Source organism: Aspergillus sclerotioniger (assembly GCF_003184525.1).
Source record: "Aspergillus sclerotioniger CBS 115572 chromosome Unknown BO94scaffold_12, whole genome shotgun sequence".
Taxonomy (NCBI): Eukaryota; Fungi; Ascomycota; class Eurotiomycetes; order Eurotiales; family Aspergillaceae; genus Aspergillus; species Aspergillus sclerotioniger.
Genome location: NW_020291002.1, coordinates 326,683 through 345,534, shown reverse-complemented (window position 1 = coordinate 345,534; position 18,852 = coordinate 326,683). Strand labels below are relative to the sequence as shown.

Below are 18,852 nucleotides of genomic sequence, written 5' to 3'. Positions count from 1 at the left end.
TTACGTGAGATTTGATGGATACTATCACTGCATTTCCATCTCATCGGCAGACCCCGTCTAGTATGTAACATCTTGCTGAGTGGTGTAGTGAGATGTTAGAAAGACAAGGGCTGGGAATGATGGGGCCAAAAATAACAAAGTCAGCAGGGATGATCAGCCCAGGATGATTTGAATTAAAATAAGGCTGACATGATATCCGCTCATGTGTTAGTGCTCGGGCGCGGCTATATCTCTGCCGCATCCCAAAGTACTACCCAACTTTCTTTTTGTTTTCACTTTCAGCAAAACTCACTCTCAACCCATACATCTATTTCATACAGCAGGGTTAATACTCAAACACAATGGCCACCGAAAAGCCCTCCATCGTAATCGTCCAGGGGTCTTTCCAGACTCCCCTCGTCTACGCCAAATTAGCAACGGGTCTTCGCAACCTAGGCTACTCCGTCATCCATCCATCACTCCCCAGCTGCACCGATGTCGAGGCCGATGACTTTTCCTCTCGCACGATGGAGGACGACGCACGCACTATCACCGAAATCCTGGAGCAGCTAATCGAGAAAGAGGAAAAGTCCGTCGTCGTCGTAATGCATTCCTACGGAGGCATAGTGGGTAGTACTGCTATTCCCCAGTCTCTGGCCTATACTTCCCGTCATGCAGAGGGAAAGAAGGGCGGTGTTTTATGTCTATTCTACTATGCAGCCTTTCTTCTATCTGAGGGGGCATCCGTCATCGGGACATTCGGCGAGTCGCCAAACAATTATGTGACTGTATGTTTTTCAACCCATACAACTAAAGTAAACTCACGGACTGAACTAATTTCTTTTCTGTTAGTCGGACGGGTGCTTCCGCATCAAGGACGGGGCTAAAACTCTATACAGCGATCTCCCGGACGCTGAAGCAGCCCTCTGGGAATCACGCCTCATTCCGCAGTCTTACTTGGTGCAGACTACGCCCACAACTCGTGCCGCATATGAGTATATTCCCTCTACTTATCTCATCTGCGTGGGGGATCAGGCAGCACCTGCTGCCTTCCAGGAGAGGTTTGCCCAGTTAGCTCGCGCGGAGATTGATCGCTGTACTGCGGGACATTCTCCGATGCTGAGCCAGCCGGATATGTTGGTGGAGAAGATTGCGGCGGTGGTGGATAAGGCGGCTGTGGCGTCTGTTTGATATAGCTTACGTTGGAGAGGGTCAAAGGTCAGATCGTTTGGCATTGTGACATAGTCATAGGTGGATGGTGTTCCAGATAGTTTGTTGGGAGCATGAGGGGGCAATGAGACAATATCCGGAATGCAACAAACCCCGATGATCGGCGGTTATCACCCCTCCCCCTCTTTTCTTGGCTGGCTGTCAGATTTTAGTTCGATCTCTAAGCACTAATTAACCAGCATGTCATCTAGAGGATCTTTGAGGTTAACTCCTTCCAAGTTCAGTGGTAGGCTGACTTCTACGTGGTGATGTGCATATCTCCATGCATACATCGTAGCCTCGCCGAGGGGGACTATCACCCTCACCAGGAACAGGATTTCATCTATGACTACGTAACACTCGCTTATTTGCAGCACTACAAAGTAAGATACGGCTGATTTCTCTAACACGGATGAGATTCTACAGAATCCTAGCATGCCACTAAGCCCCTTGTCACACCCTTGCATCCCCTTGAGACAATCCCCTTGAGACAATCCCCGACAAGATTATTCCGACTCGCGCATATCCGCAGCAATCTTCTCCGCCAGCGCATCTACAAACACAACAGTCAGCCTCATAACTCAGTCTCCAGTCACTGATAGATTGGAGGGAAAAAAAGGATCACTCACAAACCGTAGCCGAAGGTTGGCCAGGCGGCAAAAAAGGAAACGCCGAAGCATCGACAACACGCAAGTTCTCGACGCCAATAACGCGACACCGACTATCAACTACAGCCTCACGATCAGTAGCCCTCCCCATACGGTTAGTTCCAACCGCATTATACACTGAATTGGCACTCTCTCGAATAATCCGCAGCAAATCCGCCCGGGTGGTATAAGTAGCACCGGGGAAAGCCTCTGAGACGACAACAGGCTGCATGGCACTCGTGTTGAACAGTTGTCGGGCACGGGTAAATGCAGCCAACGCAACGTCTTGATCGCGCGGATCAAGGAGCCAGTTGGGGCTGATGATTGGGTTGGTGGCTGCATCGGATGAGGCTATTGTGACATTCCCGCGGGAGAAGGTGGCCACGAGCCCCACAGATGCTGCGACGTATTGTTTCATGTTGGATACCCCCCGGCTGCTGTCAGCGCCGGTGGCGAAGTATTCGTCTAGCACGAGATATTCAATATGGGGCCAGTCTGAGGGGAAGGAGTCGTTTAGCGCTTGGGATGTTTCGGGATGAAGCATGGATGGTGGGATTTTCTCGAAGGCTAATGGAGAGTGAGTCATGTTACACTGCTTGCTGGAGGGTGAGTGGCTCGCGCACCTGCAACATCACCTCCAACATTCGTGAGCATTCCTGTGCGATTGACATTGTATTCTTCGACTGAGGCAGCCAGATAGGCTGGGTCTGCGAGGCTGTTGTGCGTGGTCACTCGGACCTGGTAGGTTGGTCCGACTAAAACATTGTCCTGCAAGGGGGGGGGTGTCAGCATATTCGTGAGCGCGACTTCTTTCAGAAACTTATGAGCAATTGGTTCTTCTTACCGCCATATTCTGACCAACACCTGGCCGATCTGCAATTACTGGGATCCCATGAGCCTGCAGGGTCTCTTGGGGTCCAATCCCGGAAACCATCAGGAGCTGAGGTGATCTCATCTAGTGAGACAGAATACCAACGTCAATATATGCATGTCAGATACTGAATGGTATGGATTTATGCTACCTACCACACCAGCTGATAGCACCACTTCTCCCCTAGCCGCAATGTGGTACATCTGCCCCGCTGTGTCAACCAGCACGCCAGTGGCCTGCTCATCCCGGAACGTAATCTTCTTGGCCAAGGTAGACTTGTAGAGCACCAGGTTGCTCGCCTCAGCCAATGCTTCCTCAAGGAAGGCCAAAGAAGAGCTTCGGGTCTGCGTTACTGGGTCTAATGTCTGCGACAGCCACGACCAGCCCATCAGATTCCCACTCAGCAGAGATGGCAGTGCTTGCATGCCCATTTCGGTAAATCCCCGTCCAAGCCAGGCTGATATCAGATTTGCCCATGAGGGGTATCCCACTTGCACCGGGCCCCCATGAGGGCTCCAGTCTGACAGGTTGTATGTCACATTCGTGGCATTAGGCAGGTGGAAGTGAGCATAACGTTGGAAGTAAGGCAGGAAAGACTCATATTGGTAGCTTGGATCATCGACCTCTTGTGCCCAGCGATCGAAGCAACCATGGGTTCCTCTGATGTCAGCGACACAGTCATTTGTTAGCTCAATGTAGAACCGAATACCATATGAGAGCATAATAAAACTGGATACCCACCGAACCTGCCACAGGAAGTTGCGTCCACTACTCCCACTAATGATCTTACCCGAGTCGAACAATGCCTTCCGCCAATTTAGTTGCTGCACATTTCTTAGCACATCTTTCACCCATTACTTACACAGATGGAAACTAAAAATAGTACATGTTCTCGAACATACCTCTTGCGGCGTGGTATACATGTACCAATCCAATGCAGGATTCTTCAGCGTCGGATCACTGCCCGTAAACTCTGAAGCGTAGGCCGGGACCTCAGAATAATTCCCATTGCTGAACTGAGGGAAGTCACCGGCTTCAATGACTGCCACGCTGACGGAAGGAGTCTCAGCCAGTCTGCGGGCCACCGCGAGACCTGCTGTTCCCCCGCCAATTACAACATAGTCATAGGTTGCATTGAGGCCAGGTATGCCGAAGTGGGAACCGAGGAGTCCAGATGCAGTAATTGACTCGCATGAGGTGATAGTCGCGTGGGACAGAACGAAGGCAGCCGGGGGCAGCCAAGGACAAGGGCTTTTCATGTTGGTAGTCACAGGTGTAGGTGATGCCGATGTATCCTGGATGATGAGATTCTATTGACTTACTTGCATGGAGTATGTTCTATCTTTATATCAGTTCTGTCTCGGACCCCATATTCAGGCAGATAGAGAGATTATCACTACAGAGTGAAGGCGGTGCTCTAAGGTCATAGACCCGACTGTGTGGGTAGAGGATGATCGTGTCTTTTCCTGTCTCCTCCATTACTTGCTGACTGAAGTTATAGGAGTTGTGGAAAAGAAACCCTGCACAACATTTGCACTGCCCCAACTGTACTACATTTTACATACATACAATGCAACATCTGCACATCATTTCACCTTCAAGTAGATCCTGTCTCAGGCGCTGCGGTGTGGCTGGGCGTTGCAAGTGTCACCCGCACCCCCACACTGGACGGTGATACTTCGCCAATGAAGCAATCCCGAACAATGTCAATATCTCTCTCCCGCAAAGTTTCGTACAATTCGAGGTCCATATTGCGAAAGAGGTAAGCAATACATTGGTAGAGCTCCGCAAGGGCAAAGCTGTGGAATGAGAGATCTCACGTCAGCTTCGTCATCCCGTTCTGCGGAGCGGAGGATTCTGCCAAAACTCACTTCATGCCCACACACATCCTGGACCCTCTCCCAAATGCCACATACGCATGTTCCATATCTGATGTTAGGTCCAGCCACCGCTGGGGGCGGAACTCATACGGATCATCGAAGATCTTTGGGTCGAGCAAAACATCGCGCAGAGTCATGCTTACGGGTGTCTATAGCTAAAGTCAGACAATGCTTATCCTTCATATTTCATTGCAACAGATAATCAAATCATTGCATCAAGGCATCCAATTTGATCACATACCCTGGCAGGGATCAACCAGTCTCGGTAGGTCATCGGCTGATCGGGTGACACTAGGGGCAGCCGTGAAGTCACCAGTCCGGTGAGACGGAGTGATTCCTTGATTATAGAAGACTATGTTGTTCTAATTAGCCTCACGCCTCGCGCCTCGCTTTACCCACATTGCGTTGAAACGATAGGTATCCACTCACCAGCCAAGGTAGCTTTTCCAGCTTCGCCAACTCCGCTGCCGCGCCGGGAACCGGCATCGCTGATTCAAGCTCCTGCCTTAGTCTTGGAAGAATCGTGCTTTTGTTTTCTAGGATATGAAAGGCGGCTGTGGTGAGCATGCGAGCCGTTGTTTCTCCCGCAGCGACAATAATGACAAACCCATCCTGCGCAATTCGCAAGGGGTGTTTGTCGCTTGGTGCAATGGCTGTGCTGCTAAGAATGCTGTTGAAGAGACCCTGCGCCTTGCTCTCTTGGGGCTCTTGAGCTGATTCGAAGAAGTCTCTCACGGCCTCAGAGGCATGCTTATCCATCGCCTATTTCCAAGGAAAACAGGGGGCGTCAGCTCTCCATCGGCACCGTAAGCGGGAATGTGAACATACCCGTCGTAACTCCACCACCCGGGCTACCACAGGTACAAGGGCATACAATGGTGATAGTGGTAAATTGAGAGCTACTGGGAGGACCCATGGAAATTGTTTGATCCAGGGTGTAAGAATGGCAATGGCGTGGATGGAATCCCTCCACTGCCGTGCGCGCCGGTCGGAGGTGAGCAGGTCTAGATGCAAGTTGGTGAAACTGTGCTCGCACACTGTATCCGTGGCGTATGCGAGAAAATTGAGGCGTAGCTCGGCCCACCCATGATGGACAATCTGCGAACGCAGTGTATCACACAAGATTCGAACCTTTTGCTGGATCCTGTACTCCACGGCCGTGACTGTGGACTTGGAAAAGAGCGGGCTTATAGCAGACCGTCTTTTGCGGTGAATCTCGTGATTGACGGTTCCGAAGACTGGAGGTTGTTATTAAGTTGGGAAATTACGTCTCAGGCTGAGTTGTCTGGGGGAAAGAGGTCAACGTACTCCCTTCAGGCGTCCCCGTCATATGCGCCGCGGGAGGATATTTGTTTCGTTTACCCTTCGCTGTTAGATGCCATATGCCATAGCGGTCTAATGTATATCGAATGCTTGTGTGACTTACTCCCACTGAATTGCAGTATAGAGTGTTAACATACATGGAGTCCCGGATATGAATCTCATCGGGGTTGATGCGGACGATTGGTCCTATTCACATGGTTAGAAGCAAGGGGGATAGTCTGTTACATAGGGTACATATATCCCTACCGTAGACATCGTGCATTCGGTTGATCTCATGCATGTATTGCCCACCAGGTGATTTGATCAGGTCGTAGTATGCCTCATACCATTTTGTAAGAGCGGCCTTCTTAGGACCCGGGAACTTGGCAAGAGGATGCAAGTAAAGACGGTAGATAGCGAGGCATATTGTATACAGTGCGTAAAGGAAAAGTGCGCTGAGTATGCAATATGTTTGATTCATTTTGTGTCCATGTACAGTCTTTGAATTTCGATGATCAATAGCAATCTGCGACCAAAACCGGGGGAATGGCCTACACATAAGTGGCTCGAATACTACAGCATACGTCCACTTCAGTGCGGTAAGCGTAGGTTTCTCTTCTAGTTTCGTCCAAGGCTGACAGGAGGATACACATAATCCCGGTCGCTGCCAGACATTACGCCCTGCGGCTGACCAAGGCATGCGAGGCCCCCGAAGGGATATGCATGTGAGAGTAATATAGCCTCCTGTCAGCAATTACCCTTTAAAACACAACTTTGACCACATAAGTCTGCTACATCTAGGCTCCTGGTTCATCAGCAGGTCAACCAAAACTCTACTGATCGCCATGCTTGCTGCGGACGGTCTCAAGGCTGTCATTATCCTTCCCATTCTTACTGTACTTGCCACCTTCTTCCTCAGCTGGCGTCTAATCCAGCGAAGGAAGAAGCACGCGTTAGCAATCGATGACTGGCTATTAGCCTTTGCACTCTTTATGCTCTATATCGAGGATGCGGGCGCTTTTCTACGTACGTCTACAACTGGAAGAGCTTGATAGCTGTTTAATACATGTCCACTCACGTAAGACCTCTCCGTACAGTCGCAGTCAAAGGGGGTGAGGGCAAGCCCATGGCTAGCCTTTCCGAGGATGAGATGCTGTGGCTCCTCAAGGTCTGCGAGACACTTTACGATATAAAAGCAGAATGCACTTCTAATCTATCCCGTGACAGATGTTCTTCTGGCCAGAGCTTGGATACACCATTCTGATTTTCACAATCAAGTGTTCAATCCTCCTTTCGCTGAAGCGGATCTTTGGGAGGGTGCGCTGGTTCCGTTTCGCCCTATGCAGCATCGCCTTTCTCACTACTGCATGGTTCATCGGAGTTTTTTTTTCTGTCTTGTTTCAATGCGTACCTGTGGACAAAGCATGGTTACCCACAAAGCCCGGGCACTGTATCGATTTGCTGCCGTTTCTGTGGGGTAACTCAATCTCGAATAATTTGATTGACTGGATGATCCTGTTTCTGCCTGTGCTGCCAGTCTTGAGACTGCAGATGTCTGGATCGCAGAAAGTCGTACTTTTGGGCTCATTTGCTCTCGGCTCAGTGTGAGTAACTCTCCCTACCCTGCGCGCTTATAGCTCCATTCAATAATATGTTCTATTTGTGTACTAGCGCCTGCGTTGCCAGCCTCGTCCGCGCTGTCTCGACTGCCACGATTGATGTGAATGACCTATCAAGTAAGTCCCAAGTATCCACCATGCGATGGCTCCGTTTTCCTCATTAGATGGCCTACAGAATCAGTTTTCATGGCTTCAATATGGACGTATATTGAGCCCAGCATGGGGATTATCTCCGCCTGTCTTCCATTCCTGTCGTCCGCGATCGGGCCGAAACTTGGAGTGCTATGGAGTTTCTTCGAAAGGAGCGTGAAGAGCATGCAAAGGAGCACGGGCACGAGCCAAAAGGAATCTGCAATGCACGATTCTCTTGTACAATCTGAAGGCCCTTCGGTACGAAGAGGCCATTCCTACGAGTTAGATGGAGTCAAGTCTCATCCTGGCTCCGCACGATCATTTGTGTAAATTCATTTCCATATCCGTATCTCGATTTCATATTGGTTACCGCAATACTATGGCACATGGGACATCTTTCAACCTCCTAGCTTTCCAAATTGCCATCCAGCCGTTGCTCTCATCACTGAGTTCACTTCCGTGCGCGGTGGATTTTCCTATTACGAAAAGAAATCAGCCATCAGAATCACTGACAAGAAAGCCAAACTAGGCAAGCCAAATAACAGAAATAATTCCGCCAACTTACATCGACAAATAATACCTATTCGTGTCCCAATCATCCTCCAAATCCCTAACAGCGTCATCTACCAACCTCTGAGCCTCAGCCATCCTCTTCTCTCTTTCTTCCCCATTATCATCCCCACTCATTAGGAGATTCACCCCGGCAGTCCGAATAAACCGCCCAAAATTCTCCAGATTCAGCCGTCCCAACTCCATCTCCCGCTCCGAGGTATGGACCCACGGACCAAGCGGCCACCTCACCTCCTCCATGACAATATCCTGAAACCCCAGTTCCTTCAACCGAAGTGCATGTTTTTCTGTAGCCCGATAGTCGATGCCGTTGGCAGCCCAAACCCTTTCCATGGCATATCCAAACCGGATAAACGGGGACAGCGCCTCTCCATCCGCTGCTGCGTTCTCCGCGCGGAAAGGATGAGAGACGTCTAGAAGCTCAAGACGGCCAGTGCCTGGGGTAAGTAGAGAGGAGCAGTGAGTAAGGAAGCGAGGCCAGTTGTGGATTCCGGAGGTGATCATGCGGCCGTGAATAAAGTCGAACGTGGTATGCTCTGGAAAGGGCCAGATGAGGTCGTCCGCGTCGAATTGGGAGAATCGGAGGTTGGGGGACGATGAGAGGGTCGTGGCAGTGAGCTTTGGAGGCCGGTGCAAATCGGTTGCGGTGATGGTGGCTTCAGGATGCACTTCTGCCATTGATAGGGCCCATGTTGCGGTGCCGCAGCCTATGTCTAGGATTGTCTTTGGTGGGTGAGTGAATGCGGTCGTGTGAAGTCGGTTTTGGAGAGCGAGAAGCCAGATTTCGTGCTGGAGGTCGAGACGGTCTTTCTCATCCTGTTTATGGGTGGTGTGTCAGGCTATTATATTGATTGGCTGGGGAGCCAAAAATGGTGGATATGGCAGGTACTACTAACGTTCTCATCTGGCTTGGTCATCACGTAGCTAGATGTGGGTGGTGAAGTCATTTTGGAGGTTGTATTCCAAGAGGTAACGGGAAAGGTTCTGGTTGTGCGTAATGTGTATCTTGGTAGATATGGTCTTGGGCGGGCACCTTAAGGTGAGACCGCGTCTATTTATACCGTGCATTAAGTTAGCTGGAGCATAACACAGCCCAATATCCTTAGTCTTTTCATGTAAGAGTAATCTCACATGTCCCAGGTAATGGCTTGTTTCGGACTTTAATAAACCCACGTAAGACAGCGGTTTTTCCCACACATGAGCGAGGCCCATTTTTGTCTCCTTCACGGATAAGCACATATATGGCATTTACTATTACGGAGGTGGTAATAGAATAATCACCACCATACCAATACGCATCCCGGTCAGCTTATTCTATGATTGAAAGGGTTTCCTGTGTTCTGGATATGCAGTCCACCTCCGAGTCCCAGCTCAACGGGAATTTCTTCGATGTAGTCGAGTGGAAGCTGAGATTTTGGCTCGCCAGCGACCAGTTTTCTCACAGTAACTCCGAGTAGTTTAGAAACTCAGTAGTAGTAAGTACTGTCGTAGGAATAGTGGCAAGTACTTGACTACGTTACTAGAGGCAAACTATATATTTTGAGTCACTCAACTAGCTGGCAGTAACTGATGTATTAGGATGAAGACCGCTATTGTAGTTGAGATTTTGAGTGAATCATGCCCTGTCCAGAAATAATAGGTGACCACTGTTTTCTGAGGTATATCTCAATATTACCATGCTAACATAACTAGATAGTAGTGGAATCTTCGCATCGCCGTCAACAGCAACCCGTGATTATCCCAATTGGGAGTGCTGGAAAGGCGCGGCGATAAGATAATATCCACGTGACTCCTTATCGGACGGCGGTCGGATGAACCCGGCCAGACACGCCTTTCTGCCTTACCAAATAGGCTGAAAATGAAAACGTCCATGTCGTTCAACTCCCATAGAGTCTTTTCTATTGCCTGGATGCATTCACTATAGAGAGAGGCTCCTTCACTGTAGATGGACACGGTAAGCAAAATTCCATTAAAGATCAGTTAAGTGCGAGAGCTATGAGCATAGGTTATGTCGTCTACCTGGAGAGTGGGCCCCGCTAGGAAATTAGTAACTATCAGTCAATAAAGATACATGATGCAGTGTAATATAATATAATAACTTTTATAGCCGAGATCCGTGTAGACCAGCTTATAATAAGGTTTAGTAATTATTAACTATCATGTAAAGATGCAATGTAGTGAAATACAATATAATAAAATAAATTATAATTAAGTATAATATAATAATACTAGCTCTAACCATGATAAGAAGCAATCTCGAGATTATCTAGGATGAATACATTATAGTAGAGCTATAAAGAATGGCTTAAACTATAAAGATACCAGCCTCACTTTATGTTCTCACTGTAATTTAGTATAGACCAATCCATCTTTTTATTATCTTCATCTAAAGTAATTCTTTATTAATCTAACATGTTCTGTATCACGAGCCTTGTTAGATCCTGAAAAGCTCTAATTTTCATCTTAGACAATACAAGATTAACAGTACTTAATATAATAAAAGATATTATTATAAAATATGAAAATGTCTCATCAATATCTAAACCAGGCCGGCTAATAAAACAGCCAATTGATGTTATTGAAGCCGAGAAAAGATTTAAAATATCCTTTTTTAGTAGATTCTCCCATATCTTAATTCAGAATAGACAATACTAAATAATATTTAAAGCTTATTTTCAGGATGATCTTGATAAACCTTATTTCATGTTATACCTGAAAAGTGTTTATAACTCAGATCTTTCTGAAAAAGATTAAGAACTTCTTAAATTAAAACTTTAGAATATTAAAAAACATATATTAGAAACAGACTGGGACCACCTTAAGTAACGGTACAGTATTATAAAAGAAAACTGACTTGTGAAAAATAAAGAGAAAGAAGAAATTTAAGACTTAGTAATTGGCGTGTAACAGGGGCTGGAAGATTTTAATCTATCTTAAACAGTGATATAAATAATATAGAAAGCTTAAGTTAAAATTATACTTTACTTTTAGTTCTGGTACATTCTATATATCTAATACATGAAAATAATCATAAGTAATAAATAATATAAATAATCTTAAGTTTCTTGTCTAGAAATATGTATATTAAATAAATCATGAATATTATTATTTTTATAATTATATTACTTGTATTAATATTATTAAGACTCTTTCTTATTTTATCTTTTCTATATCTGTTTTTTAAGAAAAGATACTTCTCAGACCTTGAATCAGCCATAGTCTCTCTTTATCTATATATTGATTAAAGTTTGCTCTATACTTTATAGAGTACTTATAACTGGAAGAAAGAAGTCTAGTATCAGTTAAATTATAGTAAGAAAAAGATTTTTATATATAAGATAATATCTAAAAGCTTATAGTATAAGAATAATATATTATAAGCCAGATATTATAGTTTATAATATATTGAAGTGTTCGAGATAGCTCAGAAATAATTATATAGAAGAAAACCCTTATATATATATAAGAATATTTTACAGTATATATAGGAAAATAGACTAAAATAATCTATAAAAGTGTGTGTAGTGTATACAGTTATAAAAGATATTAAGTACTTAAAAATAATAAGAAAATAATCTTAATTTAGCCTTAAAGCTATAATACTCGACCAAAGATATATAATTATTTAATCAGTAAAGTCCAGCCATAATAAGTAATATAATACTTAGCTAAAGAAACAGGATCTTTCCATCATACTTCTTCATAGTGTCTTGCTATAACAGAGATTTTAAATAAATAGAGATTATTAGAGCCTGCTGCAGTAAGGAATATACATTATAAGGCCTAATTTTATCCTATATTAGCAGTCTAGTAAGAATATTCTTCTTCAGTATTAGCCTAATACTAGCCTAGAACACTCTGCATGCTTCTTGTTTTATTAAGATAAGTTCTTAACTGGATTATGGCTTATTCTACTGTACAAGACTAACCAGCCTGTAAAGTTACTTGAATCAGGATAAGAACAAGATCTAGATAAGTAAATAGAACTACGCCCAGCTAATAAGAAATGACTTTAAGTAACTGCTAGATATCTATATAAAGTAGATTATTATTTATTTATATTACTGCTTAATATATACATGTAATTATATTATATAATAAGTATTTTGTCTTTCAGTTTTTATTTTTATTTTTTAGATATTTTTTTATAAGGATAATATAGCTTATAAATTATTTAAACTATTAATCACTACTCAGACTATTTAAACCAATATGCCCGGCTGAGGTATATACAATATTATAAAGATAAAAAAGCCAGGAGCACTATCTCTGTTATTATTAACTTAATAGATAAATTAGATAGCTGTAATGCTAGATAATTAGATGATAATAAATAAGAAGAGCTTTATTATTTATATCTGTAATTATCATCAGTTTATACTATATTAAGAAAAGAGATTTAATTTAACTAGGCTTTCTTTAAGATCTGGTAAGCTATAAATTTATATAGCCTGATCATTTAATATATACTTTTATATCTATTAATTGTTTTCTTACATTACTTTTATTTGTTCTGTGATTTTCTATCTTTAATTTTTAATTATCTTATCTTTCTTTACTTTAGATTTCTTGATTTATCATTATTTTAAACCTCAAAGTGAATAACTTGTTCCTTTTTTCAAACCACTGAATAATATAAGAGAGCTTGGATTTAATAGATATACTCTATTTTCTAGAATATGTTTTTATAATTATGTTAAATATAGCTGTAGCTATCTAAAACCTAAATCTTATATTATTTTATATATTCTAGCTCTCAGTAATAAGTGTCCGGGGACTACTTAAAAAGATATAATATATATAAGTTCTACTTGTAAAAAAGAATATTACTCTAATATATATCTGGCTAGCTTAATAAGATTAAGCTTATAAATAAATAAGAGTAGAAGAATTTCTGTGTAAATCTATATGAGGCCACTATACTATTAACAGAATAAAGATGTTACGGACCCCTGCTAGCTAAAGGGACTAGTGAGGCGGTTACGTCAGGCAGAAGAGCGGCACTCGGAGAGATGCAACTCTTATCAGGCAGGACCCGGACTGAGCCGCTATATGTCACAAGTCACGTGACTGCAGGTATACGAGAGGGTATATGGTCGGGTATATGGTATATGCCATTGGTATACGAGACGGTATATGAAATGGTATACAGGGAACGGATATATAAGGACACTCTTTCATGTACTTAGCTAGTTCTGTTCTTCGTGCTCAATTCACATTGTCTTTAAGTAACCTACGTTTTGGTAGAGCTTAGCGACAACACTCGTCCGCACTTACTTACGGATAGCTGCGCGGCACTATCTGGCCTTACTTCTCTTCTCTTGTTCAGATCAAGTCACCTTTAGATAGTCAACAACCTGACTACCTTTGATTCAGTTCACAAGGTACGTATTGGAACGGGAGCTAAGCTAACAGGAACAGGGAGAAGCGATCCTAGGGTTTGACAAAAGATTTATAGTCAGGCTGTTGGCAAGTTAACCAGGTTTAATCATAAAAGACAGAAAATCTTAGCTATTTTAATATATAAAATTAGTTATATATTAATTCTTGTCTAGCATATACATCAGAAATGACTAGATACTTATAAAAAAGGAGGCTGGCTTGCTTAGATCAAAACTTTGCCAGCCTTACATGTTTTGATATCCATTATAACAAGACTTGCGATGAAGTAGGCAGGATATATATAAGAATAACTAGTTCTTTTAACCTAATAAAGCAATCTTTTTATTAACAGATAATAAGATATATAAAAATATATAGTAGGTTTATTACAAGTAGCTTATTAGAATTTTACTGATAGACTTTTAGGGACCTTATTAAAGCCATCCCTGGCCTAATGCCTGAAATAGCTGAATATATATTCTATTAATTATCTAGAGAAATAAGCTACCAGCATATCTTTTAGATTACTGATTACTAACTTTACATAGCATTTCTCGAGAATGCTGATCTATCTAAGTTCCTTATTGATATTAGAATATGACTTATTATATTATTATTGATCATTATCTTTATAGTGAATTTTTAAAATACTTATTATATAATACAGGACTTGTACCACATTATCAGAGATATAGATATTTCTAAGATATTTGTTATAAATATTTTAATAAAGCTGGCTGTACATGCTGTAATGCAACTATATCACATATTAAAAAAATCTTAAGAGTTTGTTAAATTATGCTTAGCACAGCTATTCATACCAAGAATATTCTTAATAATCTGTACAGTAACTAAATAAATCTATAATTATAAAGATAGATAATTATCTAATACAAGCCACGAGGTGGCCTGTAACTTAGTACTCCTGCAGTAAGTCCAGATAATATTCTTTTCACAGGACCTACATCTTTTCCTTGATAAGATCTATACAGTTTATCTAGTAAACTTTTAAAGTAATTAATTAAGCTTATATAATATCCTGTTTATCTTTATCAAAGCTTTTCCAACTCTTATAGATAAATAGTTAAGCAACTAGCCAAACCTGATATATTTCAAACTTTATTCACTTCTTGGACTACTTTTTATATTATTAAGTTATTTTTAGAAAGAGAATCTGGACATATTTTATTATACTATTTATCTTACTGTAAATAATCTTAAAAGAATATTGGGCATAATCAGAAAGAAAATAAGTATGGCCATACTTTATGATAAACTTACTTAAAATAAAGTAATATATATCTCTATAATATTTAGCATATACTTAGATAACTTATAAAAGTAATTACTACATTTATAAGACTATACTAACTAAGTAAATTAATAGATTATATAGTAATCCTTCATATACTTTTCTAGAGATAAAAAGTGTTTTATATTTTTATAGCCTATTTTTAAGATAGTAAAATATATATAACATAGTTCTTTATATTGTTAACTGTTAGTGAGCGCAATGCTTTCACATGCTTAAAAAGGTTTACTAATTATAATCTATATGGTAAAAGTCTTAGATATAGCTGCGGACATATATTAACATGAAGTATAGTATTATAATTATATTATAGTTATCTTTTATATAGCTTTATCAGATTATTAAAAAGAAAATAAATAATCTTTTAAGATTACTGTAGGATATATGCAGTGATAATCTATCATTTTAAGTTAAAAAGTTAATTAATATTTACTTCTAGTACTTGGCAGGGATAACTGTGATTCAGCTAGATATTACTTTATAATTATTAGATATTTGTATTACTAAGCCTGCAAGTAAAAGACTTACTTATTAATATTACTGTGATAAATAAACTATAAATCATGAATAAAGATAGATATTCTTATTAAGATATTCTTTATCTAGTCTTAAAAACAGATACAGTAACCACCTCTTATACTGTAAGCTCTTATATTTATTATTTTATAATTATATTAATTATGGATTAAGTCTTCTAGAAAATCTATGTTTTAAAGAAATGTTTTTTATAACTCTATATTTCTTATTTTTATTTAAATTTTAGAATAATTCTTATATAGCTATTTTTCTTATAAGAGGATTTTCATAAGAGCTATTCTATCCTAAAAATTTCTTTCTGGCCTGATACTTCTATGTTCCATAATAATTTATAATCTTTTATATATTAACTTATTTCTATAAGTTACTGTTTAAATAGTACTATATAAAATAATCTATATGTATTATAGGGCAATATAAAAGGCTTTTATTATACTACTAACTGCTTAGAGATATTATTCTTAAATTAATCCAGCTTATATATATACAAAAGTCTTAGAAAGAGCTATATATATTTAAACCAGTCCTGAGAATGCTCTCACATTCCCCGACCGATATAGAACAGTGATATTCACTATATTGGGTGATTTCGGCTCGGGTTCTGCTCGATCCAGGACCCGGGAGACCAAAGTCCTTGGGAAAAGGCATCTTGACAGCCCAGTCATTATGGCCTAAGGCAGTGAATCTAGACAGCTCTTGGATCTAGGCGCGTGGACCTAAGTCCCCCAGACGCCCAGGGCCAAGCACCTGAGCCCCTAAAATACTCAAGTATGTGCTTGGTGCCGGCCTGCACGTACAGATCTGCCCAACGCGTAGAAAATCTTCTCTGACTACTCATTTTATAAAGGCCTATATGGTAGACCAGGGACTCTATTTAATGAATATTAGATCTTATAAAAGATATTAATAGCTATTTATTTTATGATTTATTGCTAGATGATTATTGGTAACTGATAATAATTAGTCTCCTGTTCTTGCTGCCTTGACTTCTTGAGCTATGATTAAGTTATTCTTATTAATAGAAGGATTAGAGTCAAAATCCTTGGCTGTTATCTGAATCTTGTATTAGCCTGTCTAGGCTACTAGGTCTTAGCTTGAATAATTTATTATAAAATCAGGTGAAGAGAGTTGCTAATCTTTAAGTTCATAAGAAATAGAAGAAGCAGTTTTAGTTACAGACATTAATGGGAAAGTTATTCAGGAGAGGCACCGGGTTAAATAAGAGCAAAGTTTTTTTAACAGGTGAGTAGATTATCTTATACAGAGAGAAATTCCCTTGCGTGGGGTCAAGCTACCTTAGGGATGGGAAGTTCTCTCTAATGGGCGAAGAGTCCCTGCGCGTAGGCATGAGGCAGGTGTATTTAGCATGTACAGAGAACAAGTCCTGGCCCTGCTATCATGTACATGCCCCTAGGCCCTGTTACACGTATCACTCTGCAAGATTTGAGACCAAGCTGATTTGTCACTACTGGTGGTGATGGCGTAGTAGTAAGCACTCTGAGATAACTTTTAAAAGATGCAGGATTGGTTACCTTGTTATTTAGAGATAGTGGGTTTGATTCCTATCTCCAGCATTATATTTATCACAACAATGAAATTCGTTGCTATAATAGTACCTAACTCTTTCTCTTATAGTAAGATAGAGAAGAAGAGAAATAGTTATAAGCCTTGATAAGACTCCAGATTTATCAGGAAAGAAATAGCTTACAGTAAAGACCTGTATTGAGAGAGATTACTATATAGTAAATACCTGCATTCGCCCAAGGAGTTGGATTCTAAACCATAAACCACTGGGCTAGGTGCTAATTCGTATTTTAGTCTAGTGGGGAAACCAACACAAGGCGGATGGGACTACTACTTATCTGTGGCTCCGCCGCCGCCAACTGACACGGAATATTGTGGCCTTCGGCCCAGAACTGTGGCTCTGCCGTCGCCAACTGACACGGAATATTGTGGCCTTCGGCCCAAAACTGTGTCTTTTCATGTACTGAGATTTAGAGGCCCTCTGCTTTTCTTTTGCTGATGACAATCTGGCAGACTGTTCATAAGGACTTCAAGTTATAAAGACAGCTACTGTATAAATAATGATTCTGTATTTATTTAAGAATTTTTTTATTAATCATATTACTGCTAGTCCATATTATTTATTTATGTACAAGCATGTAATTCCTCTTATTATTAATATTAAACAATATAAAGTTATTTTTATTTATATATTTTTTTATATAGATACCTTCCAGGTGACTTTATCTATCTTTTTATAGATTAATAATTCAGTTTTAAGCAGTAAAAGTCAATAATCAGGATCTATCCCAGCTTAATATTTTATAGAATATTATCTGACTAGAGTTCCTGATATAAGACTTTTTAAAAATAAATCTTTTTTTTAGATCTCACAATCTTACGTGTGATTATAATATTATACTTTATCTTATATATAGATTTATCCTTTCCAGATTATGATAAGTATATAGTAAATCTCACCAGCTCCATATATAAAGTAAGATTTAGCTAAATTAATTACTCTTAAAAAAACAAAAACAGTAGAAGCCTGTGCTTGGTTAAGTATACAGTATATAACTTTCTTACGTTTAATCTCTTTCCACTGTTAGAGAATTATATCTTTACTAATTATAATATATCTATATATTATATAAGTAACTTTAAATAAGACTCCTAATATATTATAATCTTCTATTAATATATAGTCTTAGTTAACATTTTTATTTAGTTACTGTTTAAGTTACTTAATCAGTATTTTAGTATTAATAAGATATTAGCTACTGTTCTCTCTCTATCAGTAAAGCATGATATTTAGATAATTAATATCCAGTTAACCATCTTATTACAGGCTATATAAACATTTCTGAATATAAAACTATATAATATACTACTAATCTTAGCTGCTAATCAGAATATATTAATCTTCTGCTAGATATGCTGATCGTTAAGCAGATAAAGATAAAGAAGAGGATGTAACCTGACTAAAGCCATGCTTTCTTCCTTCTGGAGCTTGATCTGTGTTAGAATCAGAATCATGATATAATGTCAGATTCAGCAACGCGTAGCTAGCTCGAGACTAGGTAGATATTTGATGGGTGTCAGCAGGGGGGGGGAGGAGTAGAAGATGAAGATAGTATATATTCTGATATAGTAGGTTCAGAGCTCGTATACTTTGATGCTGTATATTCTGAATCAGGCGGGTTTTGTTGCAATTCCGATTCCGGGATCTGGGAACATATATGATTGAAATTTATCTTCTATTTTAGCAGCTTTTTTATAATATTCTGTTATTCCTGATTATAATATTATAAGTAGAAACTCATAAAGTATAAATATAATATCTAAGTAATAGCTGTTAATAGTTATTATAAAAAACCTAGTTTATCATCCGGGTTAATCTTTATGTTAG

General features: G+C 40.3%; 5 protein-coding genes across 5 annotated transcripts; 2 read left to right on the top strand and 3 right to left on the bottom strand.

Annotated features, from left to right (window-relative positions):
- The first annotated feature begins 230 nt into the window (after positions 1–230).
- On the top strand, positions 231–1,388 carry BO94DRAFT_515526 (alpha/beta hydrolase). The gene is made up of 2 exons (XM_025609925.1): positions 231–767; positions 832–1,388. The coding sequence occupies exons 1-2, from the start codon at positions 342–344 to the stop codon at positions 1,168–1,170; spliced, it is 765 nt and encodes a 254-aa protein (XP_025468035.1). The 5' UTR covers positions 231–341; the 3' UTR covers positions 1,171–1,388.
- A 72-nt stretch (positions 1,389–1,460) lies between these two features.
- BO94DRAFT_515524 (GMC family oxidoreductase) lies at positions 1,461–3,965 on the bottom strand (the record flags this gene model as incomplete). The annotated part of the gene is made up of 7 exons (XM_025609924.1): positions 1,461–1,741; positions 1,818–2,402; positions 2,459–2,603; positions 2,680–2,790; positions 2,862–3,366; positions 3,448–3,512; positions 3,609–3,965. The coding sequence occupies 7 exons, from the start codon at positions 3,963–3,965 to the stop codon at positions 1,695–1,697; spliced, it is 1,815 nt and encodes a 604-aa protein (XP_025468034.1). The 3' UTR covers positions 1,461–1,694.
- A 338-nt stretch (positions 3,966–4,303) lies between these two features.
- On the bottom strand, positions 4,304–6,369 carry BO94DRAFT_585050 (cytochrome P450; the record flags this gene model as incomplete). The annotated part of the gene is made up of 8 exons (XM_025615670.1): positions 4,304–4,505; positions 4,578–4,735; positions 4,828–4,938; positions 5,016–5,348; positions 5,415–5,824; positions 5,895–5,949; positions 6,013–6,095; positions 6,156–6,369. 8 exons carry the CDS (start codon positions 6,367–6,369, stop codon positions 4,304–4,306), a joined length of 1,566 nt encoding a protein of 521 aa, XP_025468033.1.
- A 615-nt stretch (positions 6,370–6,984) lies between these two features.
- Positions 6,985–7,813, top strand: BO94DRAFT_427696 (uncharacterized protein; the record flags this gene model as incomplete). The annotated part of the gene is made up of 4 exons (XM_025607459.1): positions 6,985–7,056; positions 7,116–7,492; positions 7,560–7,624; positions 7,683–7,813. Coding segments are annotated over 4 exons (645 nt in total), but the record flags the coding sequence as incomplete, so codon positions are not given.
- A 208-nt stretch (positions 7,814–8,021) lies between these two features.
- BO94DRAFT_574703 (class I SAM-dependent methyltransferase) lies at positions 8,022–9,156 on the bottom strand (the record flags this gene model as incomplete). The annotated part of the gene is made up of 3 exons (XM_025615035.1): positions 8,022–8,115; positions 8,205–9,025; positions 9,106–9,156. The coding sequence occupies 3 exons, from the start codon at positions 9,154–9,156 to the stop codon at positions 8,091–8,093; spliced, it is 897 nt and encodes a 298-aa protein (XP_025468031.1). The 3' UTR covers positions 8,022–8,090.
- Between the last annotated feature and the right edge of the window lie 9,696 nt (positions 9,157–18,852).